Source organism: Fistularia commersonii, chromosome 16, assembly GCF_037954325.1.
Source record: "Fistularia commersonii isolate RoL2024-O1a breed Wild chromosome 16, RoL_Fcom_v1.0, whole genome shotgun sequence".
NCBI classification, from domain to species: domain Eukaryota; kingdom Metazoa; phylum Chordata; class Actinopteri; order Syngnathiformes; family Fistulariidae; genus Fistularia; species Fistularia commersonii.
This window is the reverse complement of record NC_141299.1, coordinates 13,971,340-13,984,524: the sequence shown is the minus strand read 5'-3', so window position 1 is coordinate 13,984,524 and position 13,185 is coordinate 13,971,340. Positions and strand designations below refer to the sequence as shown.

At 37.1% G+C, this 13,185-nt stretch overlaps 1 protein-coding gene across 3 annotated transcripts in view; it reads right to left on the bottom strand.

Annotated features, from left to right (window-relative positions):
* Nucleotides 1–13,185, bottom strand: part of opa1 (OPA1 mitochondrial dynamin like GTPase) — a 35,643-nt gene that overhangs the window by 14,950 nt on the left and 7,508 nt on the right. For all 3 annotated transcript variants that reach the window (XM_086161429.1, XM_086161430.1, XM_086161431.1), the window contains 22 exons: nt 12,803–12,856; nt 11,546–11,650; nt 11,220–11,306; nt 10,338–10,451; nt 10,027–10,107; nt 9,859–9,933; nt 9,711–9,782; nt 9,493–9,592; nt 9,183–9,313; nt 8,782–8,854; nt 8,593–8,665; nt 8,399–8,514; nt 7,101–7,165; nt 6,813–6,889; nt 5,110–5,275; nt 3,882–4,034; nt 3,105–3,213; nt 2,654–2,733; nt 2,365–2,505; nt 2,098–2,214; nt 1,898–1,991; nt 1,190–1,300 (listed from right to left, as the gene is read on the bottom strand). In XM_086161429.1, the coding sequence (XP_086017555.1) occupies nt 1,190–1,300; nt 1,898–1,991; nt 2,098–2,214; nt 2,365–2,505; nt 2,654–2,733; nt 3,105–3,213; nt 3,882–4,034; nt 5,110–5,275; nt 6,813–6,889; nt 7,101–7,165; nt 8,399–8,514; nt 8,593–8,665; nt 8,782–8,854; nt 9,183–9,313; nt 9,493–9,592; nt 9,711–9,782; nt 9,859–9,933; nt 10,027–10,107; nt 10,338–10,451; nt 11,220–11,306; nt 11,546–11,650; nt 12,803–12,856 (2,194 nt within the window). The remainder of the gene's footprint in view (nt 1–1,189; nt 1,301–1,897; nt 1,992–2,097; nt 2,215–2,364; nt 2,506–2,653; nt 2,734–3,104; nt 3,214–3,881; nt 4,035–5,109; nt 5,276–6,812; nt 6,890–7,100; nt 7,166–8,398; nt 8,515–8,592; nt 8,666–8,781; nt 8,855–9,182; nt 9,314–9,492; nt 9,593–9,710; nt 9,783–9,858; nt 9,934–10,026; nt 10,108–10,337; nt 10,452–11,219; nt 11,307–11,545; nt 11,651–12,802; nt 12,857–13,185) is intronic.

Below are 13,185 nucleotides of genomic sequence, written 5' to 3'. Positions count from 1 at the left end.
GGGCGTTGCCGAAGTAGCAGCGGTAAAAATGGTAAAGGTGAATTCCAGTCCCACACCACTTGTGTGTGAATGAAGACTCCAAAGTGGCACCTTTCAAGAGACACGCTTACGACGCAGAATTCAAACTTAAGGCAATCAGTCACGCAGAAGAACATGGGAATAGAGCAGCAGCGAAAGAATTTAACATAAATGAATCAATGGTACGGAAGTGAAGAAAGCAACAAGATGACCTGCACCAAGTAAATAAGACTAAACAGAGTTTCCGAGGAAACAAAGCGAGATGGCCACAGTTGGAGGACAAACTCGAACAGTGGGTTGTTGAACAGAAAGCAGCAAGTAGAAGCGTCTCTACAGTCACGATTCGAATGAAGGCAACAGTGCTAGCTAGCGACATGAACATCAATGAATTTAGAGGCGGTCCTTCTTGGTGCTTTCATTTTATGAAAAGCTTAGAACGGTGACAAATGGAGTTGGAAAAACATGGTTTTTAACAAAGGCGGCGCAAATACCAGTAAGAGCTACCGGTATGTACGGTACCTCATTGTAAATACACTAACTTGTTTTGGGAGTGAACGGAGTTGTCAGAATGTTGGTTTGTATTCTATTAATGAAGTATGACTGACAGACTTATCAGACTGTTTTGTTGACATTCCCTTTAGCGCAGCTTCATCTAGTGGTTACATAACACAACCCCAGCCACTACAGTAGTTTCTATTACATGTGCCTTATAATAAACAGAAAACATGAACACAAAAATCAAGTATCTAGCCACATGGGGAAGCAGTATATATATGCGGATATGGGGTTGTTTTTCATTGAATGTGGCTGTGAAAAGTAAATGTGATTAGCTTTATTTGGCTTTCTTCCACCTATTTAATACATACAGTATAGGAAAATCTGGTTTGTATGGTGGATGATTGTATTCCAGGAAGCACCATAGAACCCCCACAAAGAGGAACCTTAAAATATTAGCTGGCTAGCTGACACCAAAGTGGTAATCCCAGCACAATACTGTTTCCTTAAGCACCACTGCCACCTAATGACAACTATGCACTCTCTGACTAAGAACTGAGAATTCAACTGATAAAACTGAATGTTGAGCAACATAATACATATGAACTCTGGTTCGTAATTTTTTGTTTGACTTGATATGATTAGTTGTTGTTGTTGCATCATGCTTTTCTCTTACTGAGATCCTCAGCCAGCTGAACTCTGCGACCAGTGATGAGGTGGGTCTTTTTATCTATATCTTCCCCAAAGTCATCCAGCACCTCCTTTACGTTTTTCTCCATCCGACGCACTGAGGGGAAAAAATTATGGAATGCATAAATAGCGCTTATTACAAGTGCTCACTTTAATGTCAAATTAAGAACAATATATGGGGATTAATCTCAATCTTGCAAGAAAGGGCATGACCTCTGCATTTTCTCAACATTAAGATGCAGGAAGGAAGTTTATAACACACCAATACTCCTTTTTCTAGTTGCAGAACTTGCTTTCATTATGGATCAGTAAACTTTTGACAAATCATGAGCTTCTGCATCCATTCAAACAGATTCAGATGTTTATTTTTTGTCTGTTTTAACTTGTGACATTCTTATTGTAGAAATACTGTATCTGGTGAGCTGTCCATTTAAGCTGATGAGAGGGTGTAGGATTAAAACATCACCAGAAACATCAAAAACTAGAAACGGACAGAAGATAACCATGTTGCAGCACACAATAATAAGATAATGATAATAACAATAATGAGAGGAAGACCTAAGAGTTAGTAGAAGAGTTAATAAGAATATGGAGAAAATATCTGGACTACACAATAGAGATAAATGGGACCAATAGAAATATCGGTATTAAAACTTCAGAATTTAGCATTCTATTAAAAGTGCCTACTCCATACCCTCAGTATTGGTTAGCTGCTGTCGAAGAGTGTTGGCTGTGATAACCAGCATCCTCTGAATCCTCCAAAACAACACCACATCATTGCACTCCAACTGTGAATTGTACAGTCACACACATCAGATGTACACAAACAGACCACTTGAATGTTACACATGAAGATGAAAAATGTCACCCGAGGGATGAATCTTCTCCCTTTACCTCAGAGTCAACAAAGTGCCTCTGATAGTAGTAGAAGCCCCTCTTGCAGAGGTTACAGTGGGCCAGTGCCTTTTGCAGAAAATGTCTTCGATATAGCTGATGCCAGGTGTCTTTAATCTGAATCATGAAAGTAGTTAGTAAACCAGGAATTAATGAGGGGTCCATGCAAAAAATGAAAAACAAAGGAATAGGTAAATAAATATCTTAAAATAGGATAAATTAGAAAATAAATGCAAGTAATTAACAAGACAAGAAAATTGATTTTACCAGCACAGGGTCAACTTCAACGCCTCGTCCCTCTAGATTTTTCCGGACTGTGGTGACCTCGTCGTTGGCCAAGTAAGCTGTATGGTCATCATGCAACTTCAGCAAGCGCTCCAGCTCTGATTTTGTTTCATTACGGATGTGCTACAAGATTAATCATAGGCGAAGAGCAAATTTACAAAGTTGGTTGTATTCCCAGTGAAATATATTTGTGCTGTAATTAGTTCACAACTTCAAATGGCTTTGACTGAGTCTTTGATGGTACCTATTTCAAAAAATTGAATATCCTGACCTGATCTGGAGTTCGGTTCTTCCAGTTCAACCACCTCTGCTTCCAGTCTGGACCCACCATGTCTCTGATTACTGATTCAGCTGCACAAGTATTGACAATGTAGAGTAACAACACGATTAAACGGTATTTTGCCCAGTTTGAATTCTGTTTCCAACGTATTTTACTCAATCATCTAATGGTAAGTCAAGAGTGCTAGAAACAGAGAATCTAATCCTGAGATTTTATTTTCAAAGACATGTTGTCAGCCTCCTTTAGTGTCAATATAATGGCAGATTTCCATGCAAAAGCGGCAGCCATAAAATGAAAAATTGTTCCAGGAAAACATGTTAAGCTGTGATGTCAGTATATTCAGTGTTTAAAACGGATCTAAATAACATACAGGTCTGCGGAAACCCAGTGCTGAACCATCATGAAGAACTGACATTTAATGAAACCATCATGGTGAACGTACTGTCTTTGAGACGTGATTGCAAGGTTTCCTCCATGAACTGGATTGCTGCATCCCACTGGGGCTTGTCTGTGATAGACCGGTCTTCCAGGGCATTATGTTGGATCACCCTCTAATAGAGACGCAGGGTAGCAGAAAAACAAACAAACAAATACATGAATAAATAAATACATACATACATACATACATACATACATACATACATACATACATACATACATACATACATACATACACAGTATAAAAAAACAAACATGCTTATTTGCTGTCTTGTCAGTGGATCATCCTGTACACTCCCTCTAAATTAATTCACGAATCTTGGCTTTTAAAATCAACTCAGCCCCTGCCTCAAAACTATTTACTGCTGTCTTTTAGTATGTATCATATAATTACAGTTATTGAGATTCTCAAGTGAGATTCAATGGTGTGATCTTAATAAACTATAAGGGATTATGTTCTTTATTGTCTGTGCTGTGAAATAAAATAATTGCTAACTGTACGCACCATCAAAAATATCTGTTAGTAACGAGGAGAATCATCAGCCAATTCAAATAATGAGAGCATCACCTTCACCATAGAGCCCCCAAAATAATCCTTCTCTACACCTGGTCCTTATAAAAGGTAGCCTGACATAAACTTTGACATGAATCGGTGCTATATAAATAAAAATGGGCTGAATATGAAGATTCAATTGCCTTTTGGAATTGAAGTATTAAGTAAACTTGTGTATCTGCACCCTGTGACCTTGTTTTCATTTGAGGGGTAGCGGTGTGTGCTTACCAGGCTGTCCATGGCCCTCTCATTCCACTTGTGCCTCTTGATGCTCTCATCCTTCACTGCCTCCTTCAGCTTGTCAAAAATGTCGTCCTGGTCCTTGCCTTTGTATTCAGCCATGAAACGGGCAAACTCCTCCTGCAGCGTCTCCCAGGCAACCTGGAGACAAACAAAGCAGAATGCAGGAAGTTGAACACTCGTGTTATCATAGGATCAATAGTGTCTTTCACAGCTGCTGTAGGTATGTTGAGGAGGGGGCTTGAGGAATATTAAATACCGGTCCCTCTAAAATCTGTGGGTAAAAAAAGCTAAATAAAATAATACACATATATGCAAATACATATGTGGTGTGTATTGGAAAAGTTCACGATTTACACAGATATTTAATTCTCCGACCACTGAACGGATCTTTTCAAGTAAATTTTTCCAAGAATCTTTCACAATACAGACATAAAAATGATGACCTTAAGGTCAAAGATTTACCCCACTTATTCCATATTTCATGTTTCAGAACCTGTATGCATTTTATAAGGCTACAGAATCTGCAAGTTAGACATGTTCAGTGGATGTTTCTATTTGGTATTTCAGTAATTCCCACATGCTTGACAGAGAGATAAAAGAACTATTGTGATCAAAAGCATGCCATTTGTTTGTAATTAAGAAATATTACTCTTAAAATTAGAACTATTAAGCATGATATATCTAGTGAGTTGTTTTTTTTCCTATACATTTTCTCATAAAACCTTTCAGAATCAGGAAGGTTATCTGGCCAGGTATTTGTGTAAGACTTTGGAATATTCGTATCATTTTTCACCAGGGTCTTTCCAGGAAGACTTTCAAAGGGAAGTGATTTATCCTACATTCAGTTTTCAGCATTCTTCATGAAATATTTTTGCCATAAAAAAACGATTTCGACTTTTCATTTTCTTTATTGCCATGGATGATAATGCCAGTATCTGGTGTATCACAGGGGGGAATGTTTAATAAAAAGTATAAAAGAAAGGCACATCCCCGTTAGTGGCTTACAATTTCATGGCATGAAGACTTTGCAGATTGTGATGTGGCCTCAATTGTGGCTGAAGTACATGGATATTTCATTGCATATATTTGACTCTGTTCATTGCCCAATGTAATATTTCAAATTTTTTCTGCAGTTTATGAGATAAGCAAAATTTTAAATAAGAAATGTGCGACACTGACTCGGGTTATAATGATGCTAAAATTGCAAAATTACCTCCAGTGCTTTGTGCGGGAGCTGCTTGTCAGTCCATTGCTTCAGTTTGATGTCTACGGTGGTGTTAAAGGTCCCAGAATCCATTGTTTGGGCAGCAGGTAGGTATATGTTCTCAATCACATGAGTAGAAACCCTTTCCCACAACTTCTTTTGCAGAATTGCCTCCCTGGAAAAAAAGATACAATATCTACACATTTGGCAACATGGCTTGGGTTACTCATCAACTTCTTTTCCCAGGGCTTGCTTGTGAGATCTTGATGTGAGGTCCAGTGACATACTGTGAGTACTTTGCATTTTATACACAATTGCCTTTTTTTTTAAAAAAGATTGACTTATTTTCATTCAAAGATCCAGCAGTGTTTAAAACCATGTTTTATCCATTTAGCTAAACCCATAAAAGACCCAGAGAGACTGAAAAGAGAAGAAAAGAGAGCTGATGGTGGAGAGATTTTAACTTGTCAGAGCTGTGATTGCACTTGACTCTTGATCCTAAAAACGCTTTAAATTGAACTGTAACATCCTCCCCACCCTCACTCTGTTTCTACACAGCAGCTCTTACCATGAGAGATCACCAGCCCCAAATCCCCATGGGACCATAAAAGTGATGTGCCTCTCTCATTTATCATAAATGAATGCTCATATTTCATTATGCTCCCCTTTGTTCTGGCTAGCAGTCTTCACTGTCAATAAGCATGATCTCCAATAGTGCTGGTTGGCTGTTGGCTAGCTAACAGGGCCACCCTTGTTCCTGTCCATGGACCATTCATCAGACTATTGATCTAAGAGAACTGAGGTTGTGCACACTAGGGGAAAAAAACAACAAAAAAGGAGCACACACACCATGCATTTATCCCATTTACCAAAGTTCTCCTTGGGTGTACTGAACAATTAATATTCATGCATCATTAACTAAAAGATAAGAATAGCTTCCCAATTTATATTTTGTACTGTATCCGAGCAATATAAATAAATATTCCAACTGTATACCTAACAGTTACTGTTCCCCATTTGATGAAGACCAAAACATCCCAAATAAACTAAGTTAAAAAATACATTTCAGTTCTGTATTCGTGTATTTTTTTTAATTGAATATCAGACCGAATATAAGAGTAACATAGCATGACTAACAGATTCAATCAAATTCAAGTAAATGCAGTAGAGTGCTGTTCATAAAGTCTAAAACAAACAAATCTTGGTTTTCACAGCTTCAAGCACATCATGCCCTAAAACCTCAAAAAGTTCTTAAATAATTTTCTAGAGATGTTTCCAATGATTTAAGTGTAAAACCAAATCACTGATGTCACCTAAAAACAAAAATGGAAAAAATAAATAAAAGCTGTATGCTGAAAGTGTTTACTTATGGCTGCATTGATCTAATCAATTCTTAGTAAATAAAGAAAGGATTACTCACTGCCATTGCTTGATAACATAAGGGATAGAAAAAAGTTATAAAAGTTTATAAATCTATGAAAAACTACACCTAAAATTTTGAATCTGTCTATCAAAATATGTTAACAGTCACATCTAACTTTAATATGAACTGCTATGAAAAATATTGGGGGAAAAAAAAGAAAAATCACAACTTCAATACTCAATCAATACTTTAATTTATATAATAATGATTACATTTTGATTGTAATTGCATTTATATACTGGAAATGAACCATAAATGTTCACTTCAAAATTCATATAAATTTACTTACCAGTGTTGTGGAGTCACTTGACTCAAACTGATAACCTCGTCCAAGATTTCATTTTTGGCTTTTTCAAACAGTTCATTCTGCAAAGAAAAGTAAAAGATCAGTATTCAATGCAATTTGCTTAATTTGGGCAAATGCAAGTATATATATATATTCGCATGCATGCATGCATGAGTGTGTGTGTGGGTATAATAAGGGAAACGATTTTGCTGGATGTAACTTTTTTTTTCTTGAAGATATCAATTATGAGGTCAGTGAGTGAAATGTAAGTGTTGTACTGTTTTGCCTTACCCTGTCCAACTCTCTCAAGCGAGGGTAGTTGTTCTTCCATTCAGTTTCCAGATTGAAGCGGGATGCTGCAGTAAAGTTGATTATTGATTTTGATTATTTGATCACAACAATTTTAAATATTGGACCAAGGTCTTACACTTTAATATCAAGGACGTTTCTTAATAAAAAATTTTTTAATATTAATCTTATCTATTTCAGCCGTTTATAGCCAAATGTGCATTGAAATATCAATTACAAAGCACACTTGTGCATGTAGACTGGAATGAGATCAACATGGAGAGTTAAAAAAAAACCCAAATGTATGCACTTCAACTATTATCAGCAAATTAATATCCACCCAAAAAATCCCAAAGAAATGCGAAATTTTATTTATGGTCTTGCAAAATCAGAAGCACTGAGACTGATGGACCCACAAAGAGAACTGATTTTATATCATGACGTATAATTTCTCAAATGCTTACACTCTTGCCTTAATGATACCTGTCCCCTGAAAGTTTATTGTGGATTTTAGTCATTGAATATGCCACTCAATTAAAATTAATTTTTCATTTTATTTTACTTTGCAGCTCCCAGACAGCTATAGCATGCGTAACATGTCCGCACACGCACACGCACAACTGGTCCGTTAAAAAGATCACTGTCCCCTCTCACAGCTCCCTATCCACAGTGGAGATTAGACTAATTGCTAGTTTGCGGAGACATGTTGGCACCAAGTGTGTTGGGAGAATGGCTGGGCGTGATTTGATGGGCTGTGGATCAATACGACACACAATGGGCCTACGGGAACTACAGTTTCATGGCCATAAATCTCTTATGGTGTTTGCAATGGGCCCGTGATTGTCTAGACTAATTGCAGCAGCAAAGTAGGACTGAAGGAGAGGTGGCAGTGCTGGTTGAGCAAAACAGGCTGAAAATTGTACGAGAATGTGAGGTGAGACTAGCATCACTTGGTCTCTCTACAGTTAATGGATACTATGAGAGATTCTTGAAGCGGTGATCATATTATTTAGAAATTGGCTGCAGGGGTATTGAACTAATGCAGATAATGTTAATGAGACTCTCATAATATAAACATCCATTTTATATTTATCTTCTTGTTGGGAAAAATTAGTGCTAATTGTGAAAATAACAAGAAAGTAGAAGCTTCATTCAAAATCTAAATGTACGTCTACTTTAAAGAAACAAGTTCTCAGAAAGTAAATTATGAAACCAGTACATAATAAGAATACTTGCGAATAAAACACATTCTTTAGGTAAGGACGTACTTTAATAGAAAAGGCCTATAAGAATGATCATACCTTTGAAGACATCTGCTTGCTGCTCAACAGACTCCCGAACCATCTTCCAGAAACAGTCAGAAACAGCAAGACTCAAGTTCTTGGTTGTGACCTGATGCGCTTTCAACATGCCATCCCTACATGGAAGTGTAGATTCCTTGTTAAATGAACTTCATCCTATGAACAATGATGTTATGGTGAATGTTGTGACTTGCCGTAGTAATCTGGAGCTCTGGAAAAAGTCCTCCTCGTAGTCTTTAATAGAGTCTATGCTTTCACCACTGCTCCCTGGAGAAGAATAGACATCATTCCCAGATTGAAATAAGGTGAGGACAAAAACATGGAGATTAAGTGACTTTCCATCAAAAAATGTGGAGTCAATGGATGATGCTGGTGCTGGTTACCTTTTCCTGTCACAACAGCAAAGTAGCCCAAGGCCTTCATGGGAAACAGCTTGCCCTCAACTATTTGCTGGATCTAAAAGAAAAATGCAAGATCAGTCTAATATGGCTTACTTAACTAATCCTTGCTTCAGATTTCCCAAACACCGCCTGAGCTCCCTCTTGTGGAGCAGCAACATATAGCTGCCATTCCAATGTGGAATTATGCACAATTTTATATACTAAAGATTGAAGGAAAGTAGTAACTGATTCAGCAATCATTTCTGTTAATACTTCTATTAGTATGGTGATGAAAATCAGCAAAAAAAATGTATGTTAAAAATTACAACTTTTGCAATGATGTAATTGTTAAACTGCCTTTTTGGTCCAAATGACAACTCTAATGACCAGTTCAGCCATCTTACTCTGCTGGGGCTAGCCAGATTCTTCTCAGCCAGGTCAACTTTGGTCAAAACAAAGATAGTCCTTTTCCCATGGGGGTCCATTTGACTGACCAAGTCAGTTACAATGCTCCGCTCTGCATCCACACTGCCGTCTGGATAAAAAAAAAAAAAAAGAGAGAGAAAAGTTATGATAATATAACTTAAGGGTAACAATTTATATCACAGAAAAGTGACAAAAGCCATTTTTGAATTTCAGTCAAATACTGCTCAAGATGCAACCTGATGACTTCATATAACATCAGTTACAGGGAATGGCATGCTCCTAGCTTACCCTGAATACAGAGGATGATTGCATTAGGGTTCTGCATGTAGGCCTTGCTGATGCTAAAGATTGTTTCCTTTGTGTCTGATGCCATGCCTGCGGTCACCGTCTGAGGAAAAACAAGATATTTAAACTCTGGAATAAAAACTCAATATGTAAAAAGGGGTTTATTGTTTATTAAACAAATTATGTCTAATTAAATTGAGTTTAGTGTTGTTTGTACTCACACTGATGACACCTGGGAGGTCAACAAGCACCATTCTCTGGATTCCAGGTCCCTTGACACTTAAAGATATAGTCTGATAAGAAAAAATAACATTTTTAATAACAATATCTAACCTAAAAAAAAAAAAGAATAGATATTTGATGTTCAACCTCAGAGCTGACTGTCTGGCCCTCCTTCACACTCTTTCTCATCCTCAGCTCAATCTCATGCCTCAGTGCAGCCAGCTGCAGAGCATAAAGATCGATAAACATTAAGTATAACCAGGTAGCTAAGACTGTTCTGAGATATTGGCTGGGGTTTATGGCTCCATGACTTACATCCTCCTCCTTGGTAAGATCAAATTCTCGTCCACTGTCTTTGAAAATAGCTACATGATGGGGGCCTTCACTTAGTGTGACCTGCAGAAATATTAAAATGTATCAATATTTGATAGTTGAACTTCTGAAAAAAAAAAAAAAAAAAAAAACAATTTCCACACATGAATGCATGCACGCCGTATGATATCCAAGTATATAAAACTGTTTTTATTTTTATGTCAAAAAAAAGTTTCTGACAATGTGTAGTCATAGCCTGTATCTCAATAAAAGTATTTGATCAAACAAAGACTTGCCAATCTAGTCAACCACACCTTAACGGGAGAACGAGTCATCATCTCTCCAGAGCCCCTCGGAAAGATCCGAGCCTGGGCTATCATCTCAAGCACACTAGTCTTCCCTGCACTCTGATCTCCTACCACAACCACCTGAAATAGCAGAAAAAGTTGGGAAAAACATGAATGCAGATAAATAAATGTACTAAATAGAAGAAAATGTCAAAGAGGGTCAGAAAAAAGTTGGGGGAGAGGATGTCATGTAATCAGTAGAACATTCTGATTCATTAACAGTATCGCTTAACAGCCAACTACTACTATTAAAAAGATATCTCTCTTACACACACGCACACGTGCGTGTGCGCGCACACACACACACACATATATATATATATATTTTTATGCACACAAATATATACCCTGTATAAATAACACTAATCAGTTGAAGACTTTCACCAGAGAAGATGCAGAAACTTAAGACAATAAACAAATAAAGTCCTTGGGTAAAGTAATCAATTTCCGATGAGAAGAACTAATACAAGTCAGAGTTAACTTTATTATCAGTACTGCCGTTTGTTCACACATACAGCGCATTGAAATAGCGTTACTCTAAGACTCACGGTGCAAAGTACAGAAAAGAAAAACAAGTTATGCTGTGGTAGATATTGTAAGGGTTGATTTTTTTCAAGTGAAAGGAGTGCTAAGGTGCAGTTGCAAAAAAAAAAATATATATATATATTTACCAAGTGCAGGTGCATCAACAGTTTTACAGTGCATTTTCATTTAAGTGAATGAGAAAGTGAATACATGGTCATGTAAGCAAGGGTGGATGGGGGCGTCTCAGAATAATAATAATGGAAATAAAAATTAATTTCTTTATTAGGCACTTTTTATCAGGATTTTTTGAAGAACAGTACTTACCCTTGGTAAGTGGTCCTGAGTGTTGTAGTTGGCATCATAGTCAGACAATATGTCAAGAACTTCAGAGTACAGATCAATGAGGGATTTCTGGGGGAGATGGTGAAGCAGGAAAAATCCCGCATATTCAAATGGAACTTCACACATTTTGTGAAACAAAAACTAACTTATGAAACTATGATGAACAATTACAACAGAACAAGCAACATAGTATTGTAGTAAAACATGTTGGAATCACCAACTGCATTTCAAAATAGACTAAATCCAAGAGTTGTAATTCTGAAAATGACAAGGCTATTTACTGTTTCTGTTTGGATGTGAAAACCTACCTTCACTTTCCTTTGATGGATTCCTTTATCATCTTTTTGCAGAACAACTTTCCTTAACTCTTTATTCTCCTTCTCCAGTCGCTCCAACATGCGTTGATATTTTAGCTATGAATGAACGGCATGTTACAAAAGACATTAGCTGTACTTAAAATTTTATAAAGCATTTTACTCCCATTTTCTCATTTGGTTGCCACAACTTTAAGCAGTGGAAAATGAAACAATCCAGCAATATCACTGTTAGATTAAACAACTATATGTTAAATTTATTGGATTAACAGACTCAGTTTCAACTTGGTCAATAGTAAAAGTGCTCCCACTGTCTGGGAACACCTTTGGGTCCCCCCCAGAGGAGCTGGACCATGTGACAGGGGGTGAGGGAGGTCTGGGTCTCACTGCTCCAACTGCTGCCCCCGTAACACGACTCCAGATAAGCGGGGAAAGATGGATGGATGTCTCGGTCTACTAATATGGTCACATTTCCTGTGCCAAACATCCTCTTGGTTTTTCTCGGCAGCCAAATTAACAGTTTAAGCATCCATAGAGTGTCAATCAAGAATGACGCAGGTTGCAACATGAATATAAAGTGAAATGACCAGCAGATGATTAAGTTTAATTATACAAATGAATGAACATGTAAAAATAGTTTCGGTGCAGACATGGAAAAATACTGACACTACTAATACTGCTTCGAAATGGAAAGATATTTGCAGGATTGTGTTGTAGAAACCAAAACACTCAGAAGTGTCTCAATCCTGCATTTGGAGATCATAATGGAGACTTTGATTTGGGAAACGTGTAAGGATTACATCAATAGACAATCATAGTTAGTCTGGAATTTAATAATACTAACATCAAGGATAAAATAAATTTCAGTTTTTAGGCAAACAATTCACAATGTATGTCATGAAATTATTTTTGGTGACGTAAAAATCATGAGATCTATGACCAACAGAATGTTTTATAAAGCTATTAAAATAGAAGGAACACCATATGAACAGAGACTTTGTTCTTACAATTTATTAATGAAGCACATACTGTTCTGTCTAAAATAGATGTAGGTTAGGGTAGACTTTCTGAATGAATGATGCAAACTGCTTGAAAAACACAAAACAAAGACACAAGAGGTGGTAACCAAAATTATTGGCTTGGGAGGAAATGGAAATGTCCAACTACCAAAAACAGAACGAGTCTTAAGCCAGGCAACTTGTATGACAAAATGCTGTTGCTTTATTCAACACATGACTAAAGCTACTGTACCTGTGTACGAAGCAGTTCTTCTTGTAGCTGGTCTATTTTCTCTTTGTCTGATGACTGGTCAAAGGAGAAGAACAAAAAACAGCAGCAACAAGTTGAATAAACATTCCCTTTCAGGCATGCTCAAGGAGTTCCCATTACTCTCACTGTGCAACTTCACAAGCATGAATAACTGTCACCACCAAAAGGTCAATTACGTGCAAATTGTATTAAAGAAGGAATCAGAGATAGAAGTGAAGTTACTGGATCAAAAGGGGAAAGAATCAGGTCAGGCAAACAAAAATGATTCTATTGTTACTCAGCCATGATTTACACAAACAAAGAGGGACATCTAAAAATACGTCACAATTTAAACATTTAATTCCCACAAACCACTAAAAACACTT